Source organism: Neopsephotus bourkii, unplaced genomic scaffold (assembly GCF_033783945.1).
Source record: "Neopsephotus bourkii isolate Nb327-2 ecotype Australia unplaced genomic scaffold, CSIRO-AGI_Nbou_v1 NB_1780, whole genome shotgun sequence".
Taxonomy (NCBI): Eukaryota; Metazoa; Chordata; class Aves; order Psittaciformes; family Psittacidae; genus Neopsephotus; species Neopsephotus bourkii.
The window spans coordinates 3,852,592-3,879,226 of record NW_026902254.1 but is presented as its reverse complement, the minus strand read 5'-3'; the positions used below and the strand labels follow the sequence as shown (position 1 = coordinate 3,879,226).

The 26,635-nt window shown below is 37.5% G+C and overlaps 1 protein-coding gene across 1 annotated transcript in view; it reads left to right on the top strand.

Annotated features, from left to right (window-relative positions):
• TAPT1 (transmembrane anterior posterior transformation 1) overlaps positions 1-24,404 on the top strand; it is a 50,195-nt gene extending 25,791 nt beyond the window's left edge. The window contains exons 5-14 of the mRNA XM_061379658.1: positions 1,353-1,488; positions 2,304-2,401; positions 2,540-2,609; positions 10,138-10,218; positions 11,064-11,173; positions 12,744-12,803; positions 14,164-14,232; positions 15,781-15,857; positions 19,503-19,663; positions 22,290-24,404. Coding sequence (XP_061235642.1) covers positions 1,353-1,488; positions 2,304-2,401; positions 2,540-2,609; positions 10,138-10,218; positions 11,064-11,173; positions 12,744-12,803; positions 14,164-14,232; positions 15,781-15,857; positions 19,503-19,663; positions 22,290-22,516 — 1,089 coding nt within the window. The 3' untranslated portion in view covers positions 22,517-24,404. The remainder of the gene's footprint in view (positions 1-1,352; positions 1,489-2,303; positions 2,402-2,539; positions 2,610-10,137; positions 10,219-11,063; positions 11,174-12,743; positions 12,804-14,163; positions 14,233-15,780; positions 15,858-19,502; positions 19,664-22,289) is intronic.
• Positions 24,405-26,635: the final 2,231 nt, after the last annotated feature.

Sequence of the window (26,635 nt, the reverse complement as noted above, 5' to 3'; positions counted from 1 at the left end):
AAACTTCAATGACTGTTGGCTTGAATAAGTTAAACTATATGACTTCTCTCCCTTCAGGATTTTTACATTTAGAACCCATAATTAGCAAAGTCAGGAAATTATCCCAAATCTAGGTTTACTTATGTTGTCCCAGGAACATATTTTCTAGTTATAGTTCAGAATTTGCAGGTACATTATGCACCCCCTTCTGCATTTTTACATTATTTTTTTTAACATGTCCAAAACTACTGTCTTGCAGGAAGATGCTAAAAGGAAATATCACTTGTCTTGATTAAGTAGAGATAATCAGTACTATTTCTGTTTGGTTGAGTTAGTAAGCTATGAAAGATACCTCTTTTTTTTTTTTTTTAGCCAGATGTATTGTGACAGCAAATTTAATTTTTGAAGTGCTGTTCTTGTTATCTGGTGCAGCTTAGTTTTAAAATTAGTGAACTATAGTGTATAGGCAGAAAAAAGTCTTCCCCTGTAATGTTTTACATGCTTTACATGTAAAACAAGCATGTTTTACATGCTTCCTGATGATGGAAGTGTTGAGAACTGATGGAACTCCATGTGACCTTTCTTGCTGCGGTATTGAATTACAAGCTCAGATTGCTCTCCATGTTTTTCCTATCTTTAGAACCACTGCTAAGGGGGGTTTTCTACTTGTGCATACATTTTTGTGAGTTACACAAAATGATGCTTGTATTTTTTTTCCACACTAATTTTCCCTTTTTAGCAGAATTTCTAGTCCCTGTTGGTCACTTGATACTGTGTTCTAGTACTCTTGTTTTTGAATTCTGCTTTATGCGGAGGTTCGTTTTGAGTATATACTTTATTCTGAGATGTAAGGAAGCAGTACAGGCAGTGTATTTCTATAGAATATGTATATTTTTGTATAGAAATAAATACTTTTCTATAATTTCAGTCCCTTTTGTATCTATAAGCTGATGTTTCCAATGACACATTTGAAATTTACTTTCTTTTCTTCCCCTCTTCTCTCTCCCCTCAGTTTTAAACCCAGAGGGATGGGAAAAAAAACAGGATAGTTAGAGGAAACATATATTGCTTTATCAAAGGCTGAAGTTTGAACAGTACTTGGATGTCTTCCAAGGAAGCATCTAAGATAGCACTACTTGGTTATGAATTGTAAATACTGTTGAAAAGGGGATAGTAAATTTGAGAGGGAAAGTAAGCTGCTGAGTATACAAAAGAAGCAATATCAAATCCAAAAATGGAAATGGAATGGGCAAGAGATGAAAGGTGATAAATATGGGAAACTTTTTTTAGGTTGAGTTTTACTTATGGTAGCATATTCAGGTGTTGGAGAGAAAAATATTGCTTTAAGGTAGTAAAAAGTTTTTCTTCTTTAGGTGGCTGATCGTCTGTTTTCTTCATTTGGACAAGATATTTTGGATGCCCTTTACTGGACAGCTACAGAACCCAAGGAAAGAAAAAGAGCTCACATAGGTGTGATTCCTCACTTCTTCATGGCAGTGCTGTATGTCTGTATCCTTTTCTTCAGTAAATTCCAAAATTTTCTAAATCAAATTACACAGTAATTGCTCTGTATTATTTTATGTGATTCCTTAATCAGTGTCCCTTTACTTCCAGAGCAAAATTGCCAGTTCTGCAGGCTCATAGAATTAATGGAAGAAACCTTTTAACCTGCTTTTAAGTAAAAACTTTCATAATGGTGTACTGCTGCAGTAGTAGACAGCTTTTTTAAATACCTAATGCATAGGAAAATGAAAACCATTAATTGGATAGTTCATGGAGATTTTCATTTCTGATTTGTATTTGAGTATTTTGGGTCACAGGGTCTGGAAGAAAGTGGGGGGGGTTTATTTAGTGGAATGTTAAAAGCACCTTCCTTGAAATGTTTGCTTTCAATGAAGGGCATTTCAAGCCATGCATATTGATGCAAATGGGTGTGATGTAACCTTACAGTGAACTGAAGTAGAGATATGTACTCTGATAGATGTGGTGATGAATTCAGAATTCTTGTACTTTCCCCTGTTTTCTCTGAAATCTTTAGGTTAATTCTGAATCTTTATTTCAGATTTTTTTTTCTTTCAGGTTATGTTGCTGTTTCTCCTGACTAATGTCATTAGGCTCTTTTAGAACAAGAAAATTAGCATAATTACTACATGCTACAGAGCCCTGTGGGTATGTTATGAAGGTCTAAGTGCTGTCTTGCTGTAAATCTAGTTGATAGGGAGATAGAAACTTTTTTGTTAAACTTTGGAAGCAAAATATAAATTTGAGGTTTGTTGTACTTTAAAATATTTCCTAAGATGCTTCCTTAACCCTCCTATCTATAGTCCTGCATGCTATTCTTATAATGGTTCAAGCAACAACCCTTAATGTGGCCTTCAACTCCCACAATAAATCGCTGCTTACCATCATGATGTCCAATAATGTAAGTATTATATAGCTACCCTGTGTTTTTTTTCAGCATCCTTCATTTTTGTGTATTATGTCTATTTGGATATTATTTGTCTGATTTGTTTATGTCAATTTTTTATCAATAAAAATTAACTGTTTCTAAACATTGCAGTTCGTTGAAATAAAAGGAAGCGTTTTCAAGAAGTTTGAGAAGAACAATCTTTTTCAGATGTCAAATAGCGGTATGTATAGCTATGCTAAGCACGAGAAAATGTGAAGTGAGAGCCTGATTCTCTTTATTTATTTATTTAATGTTTTAAAAGAACTTTACCATGGTGAATCTGAGCGTTGACTTGAATGCCTTACTTATTCCTATTACCATGCAGTTCAGTGGGATGACACTGAGTTTCCACTTCTACAAACACTGTTTCTTCTTAAATGGCTAGCTTTTATTTGAGTTTCTAAAGAATCCTATTGGCTCTGTGCTGAATTCATTAGTAAATAGGAATCTTAGATTGAAGTTATGTTACTTATATTATCCATGCTTCAAAGTGTGTGAAGTAGTCTGTGTTTTTGAAAAGTTGAATGCGTAGTGTTCTGTGTTGACAGTGGTCTCCGAATGCATGTTGTTTGGCAGCTGGGAGGATAGGTCTTGAAATATTTCCCCATCCCTAAAAAGAATTGTAACAGTGAAGTAGTTGGCTTATGAAGGATTTACTAGTGATGACTATCTTTTGACATGCTGTCAAGATAACAGTACTTAGGAAACACATTATGCTTCTGACACTCCTTACTTGTTCTGATGCATAGTATTATATTTGGGAGCTCATACTCAGGGTGTCTTATGAGGAAAAGCAGATAGCCTTTCTAATACTTTTATTTCTAATACTTCTGTCAGCCATCTGAAACACTTGTTGAATTCTTGGTTTCAGAACTAATAGGAGAGATTGCACTTTAAGGTTGTTTTAGAGCTTTGCGTGTAATATCTTCTGATCTTTGAGCAGACTTGTTTCTACTACTTTGTGCATATGACTTTTCTGGTCAAAGCTATTTATACAGATAAGCCAGCAAAATAGAAAATATTTTTCAATTCCAGCCACTAGTTTTCAAACCAAAGAACTTAAATGCTGAGTAGGTTAAAAAAATATTAATAATGTAGCTGCTTATTTTAAAACCAGATTTTGGTTTGGAATTTTTTTTTATCCAAAGTTAAACTTTCGGAAGACTCGCTTCAGCTTTTGAACTCTGGCTATCGATGGGATTTTTGTCTAATTGCAAACTGCAATAATATTACATGCAAATATGAAATGGCAGTTGTCTTATGATGCTTTGGATGAAAGATTATTTACAAAAATTTGAATATGTCACATAACTGAAAAGTAAGCACTGAATTTTCATCTACCCTGTAAATTCTTAGAAAAAACCCAAAATAATCTTCCTGCTGCATTGGTAAGATGCTTATTCTATATTAAGAGTATGTATTTTTGTCTCCAAGATTGAAATACTTACATTTTTTGAATTATATATGTTTAAATTTACAGTGAGAACATCCAAAAGTGATGTGTACTAAAATACAGAAAACAGATGAGTTTTCTTAAATTTTCTCTCATTAATCACAGTACTCACAGAAAATAGTTACAGGTATGCACCCAGCTCTCCTATTGAAAGGCGAGGCCTCTTTCTTGATATAAATGTTGAAATAAATGGGGGACTGCTATTAGAAGTGGCTAGTCAGTTCCTCCATAAAAAGCACCTGCAACAGTGTGCTAGAAGAAATGTGTATCAATATTTTATTGCTAGACATGATTATTGAAGACCTGTAATAGCAATGTCAGGTCTCCCATTATTTTCCCTGGTGGAAAAAGTGATGACATTCATTATACCATATGGGGATAGAAGTACGTGAGTACATACACAGAAAAGTGTACAAAACAAGCTAATTTATTCCCTTCAAACAGGTAACTTTTCCCAGAACACCTCTCATTATGGTTATAAATAGCAATGTTTTTCTTCTCATAGATAAATAATGTAGGCAGGTTTTTAGGAGAGGTTTTCACCTCTTTTAAACATATTTACTGTGTTACAGCTTCAGTAAGAATAGATCAGTATTGCTTCAATTCATGTATTCTGATAACTTTGTCATCCTTTAAATGTTTTATTTCCTGCGACTGAAATGGTAGTGCATCTTGCGTTGGCGTACTACACTATTCTATGTCCTGTGTGCTGAGATGCTGGTTAGCCTTTGGATTGTCGTGTGCAGCCTAGAACACAATGTGCTACAACTGCATGGCTGGACTAAAGTGCTAAAATAAAGCATTAAATACAGTGCTTTCCTCTACATATTCCCCTATATATTTCCCACCTTCCTCTTGGTTTCTTCTAGCAGCTTTCTCATGTCTGCAATCTTTGGTGTTGGGCAACAATGCGGACAGTAGCTGATTAAGCTTAGACAGAGTGAATAGAGAGGTGACCCTTTGCCCCACCTTTTCTGGGACTCTTCCTAAAATATTATTGTTCTCTCAATCACATGGTTTAAATTCAGTGAAAAGGTACCAAATTGTATACAGAAGCTGAATACCAAGCATTAAATCATTTTCACTTGGCATTGTACTCAGGGCTGGCTTGTAGATAGCAGGCAGATCTATGGTAATGCTGTTTTTCCCAGTATTTCCAGCTCTGAACTTAGTGCAGTGGAGTCAGTGATCCTCCTCACTTTTGTATGGGCTTTTAAAATTCCGCTGTAACAACTAATTGAGTAAAACTTCAGGTCCAAAAGAACTGTGAATCATGTACGTAAAAACTAATGGAACAGAACGCACGATATACATTCGTTACACAGTTATATAAGAAAATGAAACCTGTTATCTTTTAGGTGCAGGAGGTCAGAAAAGATCTTGGGGTTTGTGTAGCTGCTTGAGATTGCAGCTATGGAATCTGATTTCAAGCATATCAGCTCCAGCAGCTTTCATTTCTCAGCTGTAGCAAAAGTACTTTCACGTTGTCACCTGACTTTTACTAGGAAATTTATGTACACCCAGGCAGTCTAAACACTGGCCACTGGAAGAGATTTCTGTACAGGAGACAGAACCTTATATTTGTTGTAGCAGGAAGAAATATTTCTTTACATTTAAATAATATATTCGCTTTTTGATATAGTTAGTTTTGTAGGGTTCAGGACTAGTGAATGAGGAGACTAAAATTGTAAAGAGAAGCTCTTTCATTATTATTGAAAGCCCAGCAGGCTGCCTCCTTTATGCTTTCAAATGTCTTATTTTAATTTCAAGCTGTGCTCTAAACTAAATTTTTCACAAGACACAATTGTACATCAGATGAAGTAGTACATTACGTGCAGTGCATTGTGGTGGTAGCTTCAGTTGGCTGTTTGGCCTGATTATTCCTTGATTTTTTTGAATGTCTCATCTCAAAAAAATTAACATATTTATTCTGAAACTTTAGAAACTTCAGGGGTTTTTCTTTAGAATGCCTTTTTTTTTTTCCCCTTAATTCTGTTCTTTTTGTTTTGTTCCTGATTTAAAAGTCTCTTTTGGCTTTGATCAAAATATTGAACAAAATATTTTTACATTTGGTCTCTGGAATTCACACTGCTTTCTCATATGGCTGTAGTTTTTTATACCATTATTCTAATTCAGCTGTTTGTTTTAAGGATGAAGGATCTGGGGGCAGGAGTGCATTTAAGATAGATCAGTGCCTCTGATGATTCCTTGTTCAGTGTTTGATCCTTTCTTGTCACTAAAGTATATTAGCATTTGCCTAGATGTAAAAACCCTGTTTCACTTACATGCTATGATTTATAATCAACTTTTGATCTAAACATACAAATGCTGAGATTAACATGATCAAAATTATATTTTCCTTCCTGATTATGGATTCCTACATGATGTGTCAGGGAATCCGGAAGGAAATGAATAGGTGCTCTAAAGACTGTTCTCTACTTGGAGAAGTAGAAGTGCCACTTCTGAATTGTTCTTCCTGGGATTTCATTGCCCTTCTTGGTAGCTAACACTGCCAGGTACCGAAGCTCTTCAGAGTTCACGTCCTGCCTGAATGGGTTCAGTAATCACTGAGCGCATGAAAAACAACAAGGTGCTTGGTGACAGCCAGCATGGCTTCACTAAGGGGAAATCCTGCCTGACCAATTTGGTGGCCTTTTATGATGGGGCTACAGAACTGATGGACAGCGGTAGAGCAATTGATGTCAGCTACCTGGATTTGTGTAAAGCGTTTGACACTGTCCTGCACGACATTTTTGTCTCTAAATTGGAGAGACATCAATTTGATGAACGGACCACTCTGTGGATAAAGAACTGGCTGGATGGCCGCACACAAAGAGTTGTGGTCAATGGCTCAATGTCCGGCTGGAGACCAGTAATGAGTTGTGTCCCTCAGGGATCGGTGTTGGGACCGGTCTTGTTCAACATCTTTGTCTGTGACATGGACCGTGGGATTGAGTGCACCCTCAGCAAGTTTGCCAATGACACCAAGCTGTGTGGTTCGGTTGATACGCTGGAGGGAAGGAATGCCATCCAGAGGGACCCTGACACGCTTGTGAGGTGGGCTGATGCCAACCTCATGAAGTTTAACCATGCCAAGTGCAAGGTTCTACACCTGGGTCAGAGCAATCCCAGGCACAGCTACAGGCTGGGCAGAGAAGAGATTCAGAGCAGCCCTGTGGAGAAGGACTTGGGGGTGTTGGTTGATGAGAAAATGGACATGAGCCAGCAGTGTGCGCTTGCAGCCCAGAAAGCCAACCGTATCCTGGGCAGCATCAAAAGGAGCGTGACCAGCAGGTCGAAGGAGGTGATCCTGCCCCTTTATTCTGCTCTTGTGAGACCTCACTTGGAGTACTGTGTGCAGATCTGGTGTCCTCAACATAAAAAGGACATGGAACTGTTGGAACAAGTCCAGAGGAGGACCACGAGAATGATCAGTGGACTGGAGCACCTCCTGTATGAAGATTGGCTGAGAAAGTTGGGGCTGTTCAGCCTGGAGAAGAGAAGGCTGCGTGGAGACCTCATAGCAGCCTTCCAGTATCTGAAGGGGGCCTATAGGGATGCTGGGGATGGACTCTTCATTAGGGACTGTAGTGATAGGACAAGGGGTAATGGGTTAAAACTTAAACAGGGGAAGTTTAGATTGGATATAAGGAGGAAGTTCTTTCCTGTTAGGGTGGTGAGGCACTGGAATAGGTTGCCCAAGGAGGTTGTGAATGCTCCATCCCTGACAGTGTTCAAAGCCAGGTTGGACGAGGCCTTGGGTGATATGGTTTATAGCGAGGTGTCCCTGCCCATGGGGGGGGGGTTGGAACTTGATGATCTTAAGGTCCTTTCCAAACCTAACTATTCTATGATTCTACGATCAATTGTGTGAGATACTGGCTAATTAATTATACTAGTCTGTGCTGCATGCAGTGTTGTCCTAGGAACATCCTTTATTTCCAACTGCATCCATTTTTGTAGTCTTTTACAGGCATTTTAATAGTGATGATGCCCTGTGACACATCAGCAATTCAACTTTCAGTCTCTGTTGGCAGTCTGTTCAGTCCTTTAAACTGAATGTCTGTATTTCCCAAAAGGATTTAGAGAAGGGCAGAATGTGTTATTAATATGGGCATAGAATTCCTTTTTAATTGGAATGGCAGGGTTGATGTAAATGGGGTGAAGAATACTGAAAATCTGATTTGGCTTAGTACAATCCTTTTTTAGGCTTTACTGCACAGAACCACTAGGAAAAAAAAAAGTGCATTTTTAATTGGGTTTAGGTCTAATTACCATTGGTTGTTTTGGATATTTTGGAGCCTTTTTTGTCCTTTTCCATAAGGGTGAGAAATGAAATTAATTTCTGAATCATTTGGGTTTATTGTTGAAGCTGTTGTAAAGTGCCCTTTCTCCTGTGCTTGCGCCTGACAACCAGTTGATGAGAGGGATGCGAATGAGGAAGAGCAGCCTCAGTCATTCCTCTTACTCCAGGCAGCCTTGAACAGCTGTGGCAGCAGAGATAACAGATTAGAAGGGAGGCCAGTAAGAACAGAAAAAATAAGCAGAGGGGAAATACAAGTGTCAATCTGTCATCGAGTCCCAGAAATTATTGGGGGGAGAATTTTTATGGAAGTTTATTTTTACAGTGTAAGAGGAAATTTAAGGCCAAAGATTTCCCTTCTCAATTTAATCCTGTCAACTGGTGAGGTAATACTCTGAGCAGGTAATAAATGTCTGAAGGACTTGCTTGAAACATGGTTTAATGTTTAGGCCTGAATTAAGGTCTTTACTTCCCGGGGAGGCCTGTACAGATAGAAATTCTCAAGTGGGATCTGAAGCACTGAAGATGGGATATGTGTATTGTCTTATGCATTGATGATCATTGATGATGATCATGGCAGTGTGGGAAATACAAGATGAAACCCTTTTGAGATTTTGGGCAAAAGTCTCAAGTTAGTGATTATTTTTGAACTGTCAATGGGTATGATAGAGAATATAGATCAAGGAAGACTGGACTGCATATTAATCTGCTGGTGACAGCACCAACTGATATCTCTTAACTAGCTTTATCAGAAAATACTGTGTTCTGGTAGTTGGACAGTATTTGATGATTTCAGAAGCGTGGAAGAATGTACTTGACTTGTTGGAGTGTTACTGGCAGGTTAGGACTTCACCTGTGTCCTGTTTTCTCTGATATTCAGAATTATTTTACCGAAGGATTTCTTTGTTTCTTCCCCAATACATATGCCACCTGTTCTGTTTTGGAAACTTGTGTTTCCTTTGACCTTTTCACAGCCCATACTAATTTGTAATTAATTAAGATGAATTTGTGTACCCCATAATGTACCTTTTTACATGTGCACATGCTTTCTCATTCTGATTGAATTCTTCATGCTTTTTGTTCCCGTCTCTTGGAGGAGTAGTTGCTTTCTTTTTGTACCTTTCCTTCAGGCTTGCCAGTATTTGGAAATTTGTTTTTTAAAATTAGGGATTTTGTTATACTAGAATATAGTGACTGCAGTTTGTGTGCTTTTTAGTACAGTAAAATCGTGATCTTTCCTGGAGCAAGATGTATGGGTTTTCTCTGGAGATAGGGTACCAAAGGAGAAAAAAAGACTTTGCCTATTCTGGGAGGGCAAGTCATAGGACTCACTCTCAAGACAGACTGCTTTTGTGTTACAGTTCTTACAGTTTTGGTGACTGAGCTGGTGTATCCTGCTGTTCCTTTTAAAGGTGGTGCTGTGAAAGTCTACTAGACACCTTCTAACTAAGCTGTAATAGTTGTCTTGAAATACCTTCCCCCACCCCACTACTGGATCCAGTATATAGCAGTTTGGATATCTGCAATCTGTAGAAAACAAAATTTGCCTTGCTAGTAACTTGAAATGGCAGGCAGGTGTATTGTCTCCGTTTTCACACCAGGAGGTGCTGATTCTTTTAGAATCGCACAAGAAATACACAAACTCTATCAAGAAAGATGTCTGTTTTATTAATGCATTAGGAAAGGTGATAGCAAGTCACAACTTAAGTCTCTTCTGATGCTGGGGAGCCTGAGTTGATGCAGCATCGGACAAACCGCCAGTCAGGCCACAGCACAGTGCAGAGATCCTGTCCATGGCGAGATTCCCATCATCCCCTCCCCTGAAATCTGATCAAATAATTTAAGGAAGACGTAATAAATGATAGAACTCAGCATGATTAGATATCTGTGTATGCAAATAGATGTTTCTTTGGGGTTGACAGATTTTCTTTTTTCCTTTTTTTTTTAATCTAGACATAAAGGAGAGGTTCACCAACTACGTGCTGCTGTTAATTGTATGTCTGAGAAATATGGAACAGTTCTCATGGAATCCAGGTGAGTAAACTAGTAGAAAAAATTAATACAGAATGACAAATTCCTGTGCTATCAACAATGGTATCTTTCTATTCATTCCTCAAGCTGAAAGATAACTAGGACATTTAATTAAGGAAACCTAATTTGACAAATTCCTTGGATTCTCACTTTTCTGTTTCTGGCTTTCTTATAAGAAGGACTTGCTCCTTTCTGTCAGAAGTATATACTGTTAGGCTGCAAACTTCTTAGTTATGTTTCAAGTAGCATCTTGAATGATTTCTTCACAGCTCTTCTGTTTCCTTGGTGTACATTGAGGATGAAGGGTCCCTTAGAGAGCTTGATTTCATGAGGCTAATGAAATAGAAATTTGCTAGATTATGTAAAAATTTCTGTTCATAATATTGATTATACTTATGAGTTTATATTGAATACATATTGAGTAAAATTTAGTTATTAAAAATCTGGTTTAACAGTTTTAAGACCTTATCTGTGTGGTGTATTTTACTTGAATGTTACAAGTTACATAAATTTTACCTTAAGCATCTAAATCACAGGTGCTCTGCTTCATACATATTGAACATCTACTATCTATTACATACAAAGGTTGTCTTCCTAGCAAAAACTACAGAAAAGTAAGGGCTTTCAAACCTGAGCCTAACTGTGGTGTGATTATATAGTACTGATAGGTTTCTAGAACAGCAGTGGAATAAGTGAGAACTTGCACACTGCAAGCTGAGTGGTGATGTAAAGTTATAGACTCTTCAGACTCTTGAGGGCTTTTGATTGTTGAGCAGAATTGTTACAATTTTTGTTCTGTATACTGGCATCACATTAAATAGCCTGACTCGTTTCTTCCCAACCTTCAGATCATCTTTGGGTGTTATTCCCAGATGTTTGCATGGTGGTTGCTTCAGAAATTGCGGTGGATATTGTGAAACACGCCTTTATAACAAAATTCAATGACATCACAGCTGATGTAGGTATCCTGTTTGGAATGCTGAGCGCTATTTTAAGTTGTAGTCTATTTTGCTAATCTTTTGGGGTTTTTTTAATATTGAAATCTATTCCAGTGCAGAAAATGTAAAAATTATTTTCAGATACAGGATATTTTGGGGGAAGACTTGGTAATTCCTGATGCAATAGATTTCTGAGGATCTTTATAATGTGGAACAAACACCTCTGCTTTTAAATTAGCAGTTCCAGATCCATAAATTACTGAAAGTGTTGCATAACAGTTCACATAAATACTACAATCCACATAACTGGCAGATCATTTTGTGAAGTGATCACTAGTTAATTTGAAAGTTACTTGTTCTACAAGTCTAGATGGAGCTTGTACCTTTTCCAAATCAGAGTGGAATGTAGGTTCAAATTCAGGGTTTAGGAAAAACATCTTGTGAGGCCACTGAACCTCTGTTGTTGCCTCTGTGTTAAAGGTGGAATCTGAGATCAAAGATACATGTTTCCACTGTCCCTGGAGCACTAATATGAAGTAGGTTATAGTCATTTCCCACTCTGAAAATTCTTAGGCCATATGTATTATGCAGTCCTGCTTTTAAAGTGGTAGATGAGGTTACTTTTTATGTATTATGGTGTGATACACTGGCCATTTGTCTTGCATGTCATGCGAGTTCAAATATGCTTGATAAATTTGTGTAGTGATGAGCTAGTGTTTTTTCACTTTTAGAACCTCTTTTGAGGAAATTAGATCAGAACTTGTAAGTGCTATCTTTTCCAGTATCTCTAAAGTAACTACATTGTGCAGTGTAGAAACAAGTTTAATGGATGTACTTAATAAGCTCCCTTATGCCGGAGGCATTTATGCATGCCCTACTTTCATACAGAGTGTGGAAAAGAGCAATAATGAAGTCATGATAGCCAAGAGTGTAACATGCTTCAGTGTGCTGAAACAGCTGGAGGATGGGGCTTATGAATGACAATTTTGCAAGATTTATTTAACAAACCTTGTATTTTTTGTAAGGAGTTCTAAAGATTTATGATTGCTAGGTCAGACTTTCTCAGAAGTTTTGAACACCTGCAGTGCAGCTGCCCTGCCACTTATCCTTAAAACAGATGCTTTTATGTCTTTAATATGCAGAACTGTTTTAAAGAGAAAGATAAGCTACATTTATCTTCTGATACAGCTTCCTTGTTTCGCAGGATCACTTGCTTAGTGTATAAATAAGCTTTCATTTGCTTAATTTGATCCCAGTCCTATCTTTCACATAGCTTAAACAATTATGAAATGTAGGGAAAAAGTATATGTGATTTCTCTTACTTTGTGTTTCTGATGATCCTCAAGTTTAGCAAGTGCTTTTTAAAGTCTCATTCAGTTCTTAAAACAGTGTAGTGCTGTTTATTGTATATATACGCAAGTTACCTTATCATGGAAAGATAGGCTCATCTGTTGAAGGGTGTAGTTAGACCTAACTAAAACTGGCTTGGACTACTTCAGCCTGGCATAGATTTATTTTATTAATATCTCTGCTGCTTCTATAATGTAATAAGAAATTAATCACACATCCGATGTGCTGGATTTTTTCCAGGTCTACAGTGAATACAGAGCCAGCCTTGCATTTGACCTTGTTAGCAGTCGACAGAAAAACGTAAGCCTCAAAATAAAGGCATCTTGCGTTAACTAACATAGTTGTTACAGTGGGTATCCTAGAATATGGTATTGGGTACTGGAACATATACTTAAAGAAATGCAGAACTGTTGCACTCCTACAGCACTGAAATTCTACCCTGCTTTTTAATCAGAGATAACAGGAAATATTTTTATCCAGTTGTTAAAGTCACTTCAGGCTTTATTTGATACGTTGTTGTGAAGTCTTTTCCAAATACACTTGTAGTCAGGTGATGGTTGTACCAACTTCGACGTTTTTGAGATATATGGGAAGTAATTCACCTTAACAAGATGTCATTGAGATAATTTTCAGTTACCATTCTTTTTTGCTTTAATTGGGTTGCAACGAAATACAGTATTCATCAGGAATTTATATCATTTCTTCACCATGTGTGCAGATGTATGGGGATGTTTTTATTTTGCATGTTACTGTTGTGAACATAGGTATTTAAAAAGCATACAAACTGCTTGTGTTTTTTATTAGTACTGGTTTTTGGAAGACTATTTACAGCACACCTTTCATGATGAGTCTGTTAACCCTTAGTGAGTGCTCTGAATGAGTCCTCTACCTATTAAATGAACCTTATTATTATTATTTATGTACTTTTCTTGGGAATGTTTAATAGCTATTGCTAGGAATGAAGTAGTAATACCTCATAAAGGAGTTAGACACCTTCAGTTACAAATAATTTGTGCATGTTTAAAAATGGTTTATAGTTCTCAAAACTCCATTCCTTTCCCTAGGAATCTTCTGTGGAAAATAAGTTAGCATCATATAGCCACTAACTTTGGCATGACTTGTAATACTGCATGAAAGCTGTCATGCAAAGTAGTTGTGTTTTGGGAGTTCAAATGTAAACATATTTTCAAAATTACTTTAAGACAATTATCCTGAGGCTAATTATAGATGCTCATAGAATGATTTAAAATCACTAGCATGATGGATAATTGTAATTTTATCCCTGTTATGGGTTTTTCTGTACAGTATTTGAGGATCAAAGTCAAATTAATACAAAAAGGTCTCTAAGCTAGTAATAATGTGCGCATGAAATATCATGGTGCATTTGGATTCAGTGTCCTAATGGCTCTCGATTTAGAGATTTGTATTATACTCCAGTTGCTCTTGGTTTAGAATGCTGAGGCTAATCTTGCTGGTCATGGTAGTATTACATTTTTGTCTGAGAGTACAGATAACTGCATTTGGATTTCGGAATGTGAATAGGTACACTTTATACCAGTACAGTGTTTGTCAGCAGATTGATTCTTATCTAGAGGGTGTGCGAAGCTAAAGTAAGTTCATTCTTTTGCATAAATAGTTCATTCTTCCTCATTTTTCCTAGGCATATACAGATTATAGTGATTCGGTTTCCAGAAGGATGGGCTTCATTCCTCTTCCACTGGCTGTCTTAGTAAGTTATATCTTTCCTATAAGTTTTCTGTCAGTAAGATCTCACTTTGAGAGTATACGCCTGTGAGATAGCATTTTGGTGTTTTGAGGACGAAATGATCGTGTTAAGTCACAGAAGTGGTGCTGCAAGGTTAAGTTCTCATTCAGTGTAATCTGTATCACATATTAATTGTAACTTCATGAATATGTTACTGTTTATCATCTCTTCATAGAAAATCAAATATATTTTAATTTTATAGAATTTGTAAGCACTTGGATTGTAGCAGTGGAGCTAAACTACATCTGTGCTTATTAAACATTTATTCCTTTTGGCAATTATCCTGTTCATTCATTCGGAAGAGTCAAAGCAGCTGGTTGCCAGAAGGTTAGCAGTAGTGTACTAGTTTTTTCAGGTTTTTCATGTGAGTCCTCATGGTTTTCCCTGTAATGGTATGCTTAATGACGCAGTTTTCTTTTATGTGAGGGAGCTGTGTGGTGTTTCGCTGCCTGCCAGGTTAAACCATGACAGTATGGGGCACTGAGCTTCTGAGCTCTTGTGGAATACATGATTCTGAAATAGTTAACCATGTTATGTGGACATGCTGCTATAAAATGAATTACTTCATTATTGGAATTGTGTCCACATGCTCCCTGTTCTGAATTAACTGTTGCAGAATGTTTTGTGTAAATAGCTGGTCTGACTTTCCACATACACATACATACAGACAAGCAGCAGTTAACACGGGTTGTGCCCTTGCTTTGCCAGCCAGGATGGTAACTCATCATTTTCCTGGAAGAGTATCAATATGAATTGACTTAAATATTTTTTTCCATAGAGGTGGGGAAAAATATCATTGACAGACTTCACCTAGTTTTATATAGGATTTAAAAAAAAAAAATACACCAAAAAGAAAAAAGCACTACCAAAAAATATACCAGCTGGGGTCATAATCTTGATTTCTTTTATAACTGAGGAAAGTACATCCAGTGAGAATTGAAATGCTTTTTTCAATTAAATTGTGTGCTGATATGATATCCCTGAGACTGATAGGTTTAAAACAAACTGAAGTGCTTTGCTAACTTGGAACCCTAACTGTGAAATACTGAGGTAAACCTAAGGTTTCAGGGTCATTTGTTACTGAATCTTGGGATTCATATACCAAGCCCACAAAGGAATTTTGTGTTCAGAATGTTAGCATAGTGTGAAACACTGATTCTGTTTTACTGCATCAACATCTCTTGACGTTTTCCACGCAAATTGTTAACTCAGCTTCCAGCCCTTGACTTCTGGGAAGGGTTTTGCTCAGTATTCTACTTAAGTATCAGTGGAGAAATAAACATTACCAGACTGTAGCTTTGGCAAAGTTGCGAATAAGTGCTAGTGTAATACATACTCAAACCAAAACCCTGAATAGTTAACACTACCAGGGGGAGCATTAGAATAAATTTCTGTTAAAGAAATGATTTTACTTCTGTCTTGAATTTACCAAATAAACAAGGTCTGTTAAAATATTCTAGTAATAATCATGTGCTGTGTGTTTTAACTGTTTAACTTCTGTCTTTAAAACAGCTCATCAGAGTCGTAACAAGCTCAATAAAAGTACAGGGAGTCTTAGCTTATGTTTGTGTTGTGCTGTTCTACTGTGGGTAAGTAAATAAACTGAAACACATTTATCATTATCTGATCTAATAGGTGAAAAAAGCTTCTTTTGGTATGTCTAAATGTAAGTGTAGACACAGTTTATGGTCAGTAGAACATAAATGTAAAACATGCTTATAACCTGAAATTCAGAGTGCAGATTGGTCGCTAAGTACTGTAAATTCATTGGGTTATCATAGCCCACAATAAGTAACTTCAGTAATGAAAATAACTAGTTGAATAATAACTGAAAGAATTTGACAGACAAGTACCATACCGCTGCATAAAAGGGGAAGTTGAATTCTAAGGAATTAAACTTTCTGTGAAAAGAACAGTAATTCAATCTGTTAACAAAAATAAGCAGTAAATACTGCAAACAGATCATGCATTCTTCTCTCTGGTAGCTGAATGTGAGATTTCTTCCTGTTAGAAAACAGCTATGTGAGGAAAAAAAATTAAATGCAAGGCTCACCTTGCTGGGAAGAATGGGTCAGTAAGTAATCTTGGGAAATATAATCTTAAAATCATAGAATGGGTTGTGTTGGGAGGGACATTAAAGATCATATAGTTACAACCCCCCTGCCATGGGCAAGGACAGCTTCCACTAGCAGGTTGCTCAGAGCTCCATTCAGTCTGGCCTTGAATGTTCTGTGGCAATTTGTTTTCCAAAACCAATCATTTGCAAGTGCCCTTTGCTGCCACATAGAATCATAGAATAGTTAGGGTTGGAAAGGACCTTAAGATACTCTAGTTCCAACCCCCATGCCATTGAGCAGGGACACCTCACACTAAACCATGTCATGCAAGGCTCTGTCCAGGCTGGCCTTGCACACCGCCAGGGATGGAGCATTCACAACTTCCTTGGGCAACCCATTCCAGTGCCTCACCACCCTTACAGTGAAGAACTTCTTCCTTATATCCAGCCTAAACTTCCCCTGTTTAAGTTTGAACCCGTGTTATCCTTAACTACTCACCAGTCAAAACATATTTGAGATGCATTTAGTTGCACTTCAAATTCAGTCTAATTTGCCTGTCCTGAGGCACTTGCTGTAGACTATATGGGGATGACTAGTTTCCAGGAAAGCTGCGTACTGAACTGTGTTAACATTTGTTGTCTCAGTACTTGTTGATACTGGAGTCCTCTTAAAATTGATCATAAAGAATTAAGTGTTTCGGGTTGCTGCAGCACAGAGAATCTGTCTGGGGTATTGTGGGAATATCTCTTCCAACATCCTACCAAGTTGTGTATGAAGGCAGCAAGATGGAAAGTAAAACACTTCTAGGTCTGGGGCAGTGGTCCAACAGGTACACTGGAAAGGAGAAGGCTGCTGGTTTACAGTATCTTATGAAAAGGATGGGATTACTACACAGTTCTAATGAATAGTTGGACTCATATCTCTAATCGGACCTTGATCTGCAAAAAATGTAAACTTGGTCTGGTGTGTCTAGCCCACATCAGTGTAGAGACACGTCTCTTCAGTGTTGCATATTAGGACTTCGGGATGTTGCATATAGGCCAGATACTAACATTTGCTATATTCCTCTCCACCATACTTTGATTCCTTTCCCAGCATACCACGTGCTGTGTCCATGTTCTCTCTAAAACCAGCTCTGTGTAATAAAAAACACTAGACAATGTGACCTTGGTTCACATTGTCTTTCTGTTCCTTCCTCTGTGGTCTGACTTGCCCAGCATCAACGTACTCTAACTCTGAATCTGCTGCTGTGTGATTCCTCACTAGCAGTGTATAGCAGGAGGCATTTGGCCATCTAAATAGCTGTGTCAAGCACTTTTAGTCTTGTTTATTTACTACTTCTTTACACAGAGTGAAACAGTCAGTACATCAGGCAGGAATAATCTGCTGCTGCCAAAGCTGTGCTATGGTCTTTGGAAAATGTCTCATTCTTAGTACTTGAACAAGTGGATTTCCAAAGTGTTTTCTCTATTATAGAGTCACGTATTCATGCTATGGTATACCAAGCTCAGCACCTTCATTCTGCTCAGTGGCTTTTCCTTTTCCCAACATTTATTTCCCTACATCTGCTATTCCACTGCTTCAGCCCAGTTCTGTTTATGGCTTGGAGGATAGATGGCAGGAAGAAGTAATGTGATTAACATGAAGGATTAAGTGCTGTTCTTTGAAGGCTTAGGTCACAAGAGTGAAATAGATTTTGGTTTATTTTGTCTTAATTGAAAAGTGAGAACAGATTTTACTATAATAGTGTGTAATAGTTACAGGATTCTGAACAACTGCAAACTTATACTGTTGTTAGAAATTTGAGCCTGGTGTGGACTGGCAGAAAAGAATACAGGAGAATCACTAGAAATTCTTGCATAATTTTCCATGAAAAGCTGAAGCTGATACAGTAAAGTGTTGATTTACGGCGTTTTCAGCTTCTGAGCTCATAAAATCAGAGTCAAATCATGCTGTAAACACCTACTCTCTTGGAACAAAAGCCTAAAAAGCGTAGAAAGTATAACATAAAAAGTGTAGAAACATGGCATAAAAAGTGTAGGGGGGAAAAAGAAAAAAAAAAAAATCCCAAACCTCTAAAACTTACTAGAAATGGAGAAGAGCTTCTTAACTCTCAGAAACAAAATCTGTCCTGATAACCTGATAAAATTGTAGAGAACCATAGCTTTCAACTTGTATAAAATTATATCATCTTTGTGGTTGCTTGGATACTGAAATGTTGGCTTCTTCTGAGTAATGAGCATGGTCTGCTCTGCTCATTCTTCTATATCTCTAAATTTCTTCTGCATGTAAATGTATTGCATAAAATCCCCTTGAAAGTGCAGAGTATTTTTCTGTTTTGGCAAGTTCTGGGTACATTAATGCAGTGAGAAATAGTGAAGCTGCTGCTGAATTGTGCTTGGGTCACTTTATGATTAAGCAGTTAGACCCACTCCATGAATCTGTTAATGTTCACTTCAAGTCTTGTTTTTAGGCTGTTAGTGGTATACATAATAAACAGATTTTCAGAGTGGGGAATGAATTTAAAGCCTGCATTTGGTTCAATTCTGTTACGTAGGTTGATTTGTGTAGACAATATTTGTATTCATCCTACAGAGAATAGATTGCTATTTCCTTGTTCTGTTGTGAGCCTTTGCCTGCTTCACCTCTGCTTTCACCTCTGGAATGGATATTACTCTGCATGTCATGTAATACTAGTAATGGAGCTTAGAATTTACAAAGCTCATTTGAGATAAATTTAAAAGCACCTGGTGGTAGATGAGACCTTCTTGTTCTTCAAATGAGAAGACAGGTATAAAGGGACTTTCAATGATTTGCCAGTTGCAGATTAGTGTCTGTGTTGTGATGGTAAAGCAGTGCTGCCTGTTTGGATTTGTTGAGTCTTATTGACTGCCTTCTGCAATGTGAAAAAGGACTCTATGATTAGCCTGTAATTTGTGAAAACCTTCTCAAAAAAAGAATAAACAAAACGTTAAGCATTGTATCTGAAACAGATTATTAGGAAAAGGAAGTTACTTTTTGATCTTGCTATAGAAGGGATTTAATTTGTTAGCTAATCCTTCCAAGACAGCAGTAACCATGTGCAATTATTTTAATATGAATAATTGCAGTCTGAATAATATGCAATTATTTTAATATGCTAATGCAAATATGTAAACAAATTCTTTTTTTTTTCAGGTTAATATCTCTGAAAGTCCTTAACAGTATTGTATTGCTGGGGAAATCATGTCAATATGTGAAGGAGGCAAAAATGGAGGAGAAATTATTCAATCCTGTCCTTACTGCCACCCCAGGGAAGCCAGCTGGCAAACAGCAAAACACGTTTAAATCTACCCAAGGTAAGGCTAACTACCTTGTTATGTTTTCAGCTGAAATTCCTTTCAGACTAAATTTAGTATTAAACCAGAGGTAGGATATAGTTTGCTGCACAGTAATGCTGTTGCTGGACCTTAATTGTACCATATCACAGCTGTGAACACAACCCTGTAATTGTAATAAAATTTATTGGGTTTAGTCCATGCATCTTTTGGTTATAAATACTCATCTCTCTGGTAAAATCCCACCCCGATATGTGGAGGTGATAGAAACATCAAAACACCCACATGCTTTTGTTTGAAAATCATAATCATAGAACGGTTTGGGTTGGAATGGACCTTTAAAGATCATCTAGTCCTCTGATTTACACAAATCTCAGTAAATATTTACACATTGTCTCTGGCAGTGCTGAAGTTTCATAAGGAAGCAGTTTGGGCATTTCTTCTGGAAATTAATGTAAAATGTGGCACACCATAGGTATAATTACTTGTAGCTGTCATGAACACATTAACAACAACCTTTATGAAATCCAAATAGGTATTTCAGCTGATCTGCTCACTTCAAGTTCATGCAGTGTGGTTTTCTCATCTAGGTCTTCAGCATTAGCGGTTAATATATACCTGCAATGGAGCATTATTCTATTCTTGTGACACATTATAGAAGGAAACAGAAACCTTCATTGTTCCAGTCAACTGAACTGGGTTGTATATCTTCCTCTGTGAAGAGCTCAGTTACAGCCCTAGAAAGCTTAACAGTGGGGCTTTTATTGTGTTCACTCTATTGCTTGCCAAAGACTTGAAAAGCTTGAAATGTAAGGTGCTTATTAGTCATGATAGTGCCTCACCAGCAACAGTAGAATTAAGAATCGGTCAGTGTTTCAGTCATAAATCTCTGTATCTCACCTGTGTCAAATCACAGGCAGAAACTTGGTGTGGACCTTTATTTTTAAATAGATTCATAGCGTTGCTTCATTTTGTGATGAAAGAATGTAATATGAATTACTCTGAATGGCTTTTACGTTTCATTAAACAACTGTCATAATGATAATACTACACTTGAGTATGACAATAAGTTGTACTCACTTAGATTAACCCTTAAACTTGCAATAAATAAGTCCTGAAGACTGTTCTTAGCTGAAGCAGCAGCAATTTTACCAGATCAGTCAGCAGAGACATTTTTTCTGCAAATGGAAAGATTTTGATTGAAAAGTAGCAATCAAAAAGCTTCTCCTGACTTTTAGAATATTCTTAATTTTCATTTGTGATGAAAAAGCTCAATTTTTAATAATTTTTTGAGGGGGTTATACCTTTTAACAGCTCTTTATTTATTAGAAACCTCGGTTGTGTGAAAGACTAATTTTACCTTACCCAGCTTCTCTGTGTTTGCATTATTACTGCAGAGCTCTGCAATACTGGTTAATCTCTGTGCCCCACTTACCACAGTTTTTTTCAATACAGTCTCTCAACCCACCTCCTACTAGTGTGAGGGTGAGGGAATTAACCTGGTCTGCTTTCTGTCAGCTTATAATGTAAGTCAGTTCATTTTCCTTAGAGTTTCCACCTCGACCACAGACACAGTTTACAATTTTGAAGGATAAAATCTTATACTTGCTCGTGAAGGGTGGAAGTCCTAAAGGCTGGTAATCGTTTATAGGCTGAGCAGCTCTCTGGAAGCTGCTGAGTTAGAAAATACCTTTGTAACGAAGTTCTGTAATTAGCATTACTTGTCTCCTTTCTTAGTGCAAGTTTTGTACCTTTGTCTTGCATAAGACTGTGGGGAGTAATCCATGTACCTTCAAGGAGTAGATGGTATACACTGAAGAGATGCTATACAGAGAGAAGTTTTTTTAGTAATTTGGGTAGTGCTGCCATTCTGACACAGTGTTCTGTTGGCCTGGTCTTCAGTATTCTCCACATCAGGCAAATCTGTTCTCCACAGTTCAGATTCGTTTAGAAACAATAACTTGGTCTTTATGAGGAAATAGTAAATAAGAAAAAACTATTTCCTTCTTGTTGTGCATTTTAATTCTTTAAATGTGGAAATAATACATGGGTATTACTTACAAATATCTTGAGTTAATGGAGCTGGTGTTCAATTCCACTCAAGTAAGAGGCAGGAATAAAAATAGATATCTTTAATAGAACAGCTTTAGGAGCCAGTGCTATTAAAGTGTGTAGCAGTGCATGAGTAATTTATTAGCCATCCCTAGAGAAGACAGGTTTATTGTGCTTATGTAGAGGATTAGACACATCTAGTTCCCACTACAGAGTTTCCTTTTCTTCATTTCGGTAGAAAATATTTGTCTGATTCACACAATAACTGTCAAAAATCTTTTTGCCTAAGCCAACAAAAATGAGAATGTAAACCAGAGGAATGCAGTTTATGTCCTGACATCTGCTGCTTATGCTCTTGCTTGTTATCTGAACTTCTACAGAATTCGTTTTCTATCCTTTCACGCAGTTAGAAAAGGAAATCTCTTGGTAAAACTAAGAGGTAGTGGCTCCCAGCAAGCATTCTTCTATCGCTTCTGCTGATTTCGTGCAGCACACTTTTTCATACCAGCTTTGGATAAATCTGGACATCACAGGTGTGTCAGTATGTCTGTGTTACATTCGTGATTATCTTTGTAATTGTCTCCTGTTCCAACAGGAATTTCCACAGATGAAAATGGATCTGCATCAGTTACCAGTCAACCTGTGCACCAGGAGAACTCGCCATCTTTACTTGTAACAAGCAATTCTGATCAGTTTCTGACAACTCCTGATGGAGAAGAAAAAGATATAAGCCAAGACAGTTCAGAATTAAAACACAGGTCTGCAAAGAAAGACTTGCTGGAGATAGACAGGTTTACTATTTGTGGAAACAGAATCGACTAAGATTTTTTATTTTAATCAGTGTGCTGAGGATACTGAGCTGTGGGGACAGCAGATGCTACCAGAATGGACAAGTGCCAAAAAAGGCACATAAATATTTATTTAAAAACTTAAATTATTAATGGCAAAAAAATTAATTTCTTTCTACAAGTAACTTGGCTTGGTATCTGGTCAGGTCAAGTCAGTGATCTTTAACTTGCCTCGTGGAAAATGTGGTGGATCGTTGGGTTTCTAGCCTGGTGGCAGAGCTGCAATATCACTTTTCTGGAAAATAGACTGGAAAAAAAGCATAAGCCTGTTCTGCGTTATGAAACCATGCTTCCAGAACATACTACTTGTCATGAAGGTCCCTCCAGCGTAAGGATATTCCTGGAAATGAATGCAACTTGAGCAGGAGCTTGCCTTTCCAGTTACCTTGTTTTATTTTAAACATCTGCAAGCAGAATCCAAAACTTGTGCTTATATCAACAAATGCATAAAACATTGGTACATAAAACAGTAAGTCAAGATAGTTACTCCTGTCAACAGAAAACTTTTCAAGATGTATCTTGAAAATCTTGTAATCAGAATAAAATCTTGCCTTTGAATGAAGGACTTACTGCATACTGTTTTGTCCAAATACTGAACACCAAGGAAAGATCACAGTAGTGAAGGTTCTGCTTAACTGGGCAAACATGAAGCATATTCATTTCTTGTGCTGTGTGTCCTGCAAGGCAAATTATTTATCAAATTATTTTGAAAAGCTGAGGATTTTTTTGTTGCTGTAGGAAAAATTAATAAAGGGGCACTTGTATATTTTGAGGAAAGGCAGTGTTAATGGCAGCAAGTGTCATGTTGGAACCGTATGTATGGCATTAGCACAGCAGAAAAGAATATTGCACTGCATTTTGGGTTTAACTCTGGTAAGAATGACATCTGTGTATTAACATGCCTGAAAACATGCTATAAAAGCACATACTGACAATCAGATCAGAATGATCCATTGTAATTGATTGGGTTTAGCCACACTTAAGTAGACTAGATCTATAAAAAGCTTTCAAGCATTACAATGCATGTAAATTTCTGGTGTGAAATGCAGTTGTGGGAGGATTGATGAAAGATGGTTTAGAATCCTCAGACCAAGAATGGAATGAATTCGAGCTCAAAATTTAGGCTGGAGACTTGTATCAGAAGACACCCTGTAGTTAACGATAAATCATGGTAAAACACCACATTAATTTCAAATCCCTTTCGGCTATTTAAGTAGGCACTTGTTTCACTTTCCAAGGGAAGGTATCATAAAAGTACTTCAGTGCCAAACAAATGAAGACAAAATTTGCTCTTTGCTAATTTCATAGTTTGTCAGAGTGGGAAAGACAAAGTTTATTTGCTTTATGAACATATGAAAGTCTAATGTATATGATAATCCCTGAAACTTGCAGGACTACAGTAATATAACACATGGAGACAGCTGAACAGAGTTACCATGTATCTGAGCAGACTCGGTAATGAGATTTGCCGTACAGGTTAACATGCTCTGCTCTGGTGGGAACTTCTTGCTGCAGTCTTTCAGCCTCTCCTCTCCCATCAAGAGTAGCTGGAGGAACGGCCAAAATCTGTGGGCACTGTTCAGGGATGAGAGTAAAAAGAAGAGGACTTGTGCTGGGGAAAAATCTGAAACTCTTTGACTTTTGATGTATTTTATACTAATTGGAGATGTTCACACATTGAAATTCAGATTATCTGTCGATTTGGTGTATCATTTTTGAATTATTTAGCAGTTGCTAAAGAAAGCTTGGATTTGCTTTCATTTTTTTTTCTGTTGAATGACATTCTGTATCAATTTTATATGTGCATCTTGTGTGAAACTCAATAAAATTCAATTTTGTAATATTTGTTTAAAAAAGGACAAGTACAGCGTTGACGTTTCTTTCTTCATTTTCAGAGTTGGTGAACTTGCAATGTATTTACTGTATTAAATTCTGATTTCCGTATCTTGCAAGTGTGGCACATGAATGTGGGTAGCAACTGGGTTATCAGTGACTTCTGATTTATTTTGTAGCAGTTGCTTACTGCCATTTGTACGAAGAAGGTGTCAGTGCCAGCCTAGTATTAATTTGTTTTTTAAAGGTAAAACCCATGTAAATGTAAAAGTATGTCTTAAAGCAGTTACAATTTATGTAGTAAATTACTACAACTGGACTAGTTACACCTACACAGCAAAGCCAAATGTAATTGTGGTATAAGCTTAGGCATAACCTTTCCTGTGCACAGGACAATAGTGAACGGGCAACAGGTAACTTCACTGAAGTCAAGTCCTGCCCACAACCTCATCCTGAGGTTGGCAGCCTTTATTGCTTTGTTTTTACACTTGAATTGTGGTAACTAGAGCTAAAGCAGCATAGCTGGGCTTTGGGATATGGCTGTTACACTGTGTTTGTTGTAACTTTGTTGATGTACAGATCACAGTAGTTCCAAGGTGTGCTCAAGGCACTGGTTAGAGAGGGCATTGCAAATGCAACACTTCCCTTAAACTCTCTGGAAGTCTGGTAGGGGCCCAACTTGGCATGAAATTTCATTGTTCTCTCTTGCTCTAAGCTTTCTAGTTTTTGTCATGGTTTTGTTTGTAATTAATAGGGATTCCTTGACTATCTAGCAGGGCATCTTTAATGAGAGGTTGCAACTTCTCTGACCCGGGTGCTCCTCTTAGAACTCTTGAGGTGGTGAGGCGGAACAAACCACAAAGCAACCCGGAAACACTGAATTTCTTGTCTGTAGATACGGTTCTTTATTTCTATAGGCTTTCGTGAAAAGATCCTCTCTTAACAATGAAATAAGTAACAGCATTGGAGGTTAAGCAGTGAATAAATTGAGTTCTTCAATTGATAAATCCCTCCAAAAATAAAACCTAGGCGGTTCTGATGCAAGCAGTAGTATTTCAACTACAGTTACAGTTGCCAAAATAATTCCAAAAGCACACACTGAGTAGTGTGTATATTCATAATTAATATTACTCATTATGGGGAGCATTAAGGAACAACTGTGTTTTTTCATAGGATTATTTAATTAATCTTCTAAAGCCTTTCAGATGTTCATAAGCCAAGTAGAATTTCCCCTCAAGCAAAATAGTTTTACAATCACAAGTACACAGTTAATTTACTTGCCTCTTCATTCAGAGTGAGTTTGTTGAAACTTCAACTTTGTCTTGGCTCTTTGTGGTGCAAAATTTTTTCTATTTAAGTATTCATTTAGAAGTCTTTGTAATTCGGCAAGGTTGTTGAGGTCCCTGTTGTTAAAGCCAGTATTTGCCCAGTTGTGGTTGCTACGCCTGCTCAGCTGTTGGGCTGCAATTCTGAATCAATTTAGTGGTGGTAAGCAAGGATCAATTCAACTTAACTATAGTACAAATGTAATCAAACTCCCTGAAACATTCATAGAATCATCACAGAGTGGTTTGGGCTGGAAGGGACCGTGAAGATCATCCAGTTCCACCCCTCCTGCCATGGGTAGAGACACCTTCCACTAGACCAGGTTGCTCCAAGCCCTGTCCAATCTGGCCTTGAACACTGCCAGGGATGGGGCAGCTACAGCTTCTCTGGGCAACCTGTGCCAGTGCCTCAGCACCCTCACAGGGAAGAACTTCTGCCTGATGTCTAATTAGGACATTAGGAAACATTGTCTTACAGATGGGGCTGCTCCATTGTGAGTAAACAAGGGTTTACACCAACTGTGTCAGTCTTGGGTAGTGATGGCTTCAGGAATGCTCTTCACAGTTACTGCACAAAGTTTCATCTTGAAAGATCTTCAGAGTAATTGCTGCTTCTTAGACATTTGGACTATGTTAATTTTGCTGACTCCAAGGAACCAAACAGCTTTGTGTAAGCACTAAGCGGCAAGCAAGGGGGCCGTAACAAACACTGTGGAAGCAGCACAACAGGGCCATCTTTATCTCAGGGAGGTTTTCCCATATTGTAGTGGTATGGGATACTTAAGACTATGAAGGTTGTCAAAAACCTAATGTGTCATTTCTGTGTGTCTTGTTCTCTAGGGGAACAGTATCTTTCACTGGCCATGCCCACTAAGCCTGAGCCAAGGTAGACCTTTTCTAGGACTTGAGTGTCTGTTACACTTTGATTTAGAAAA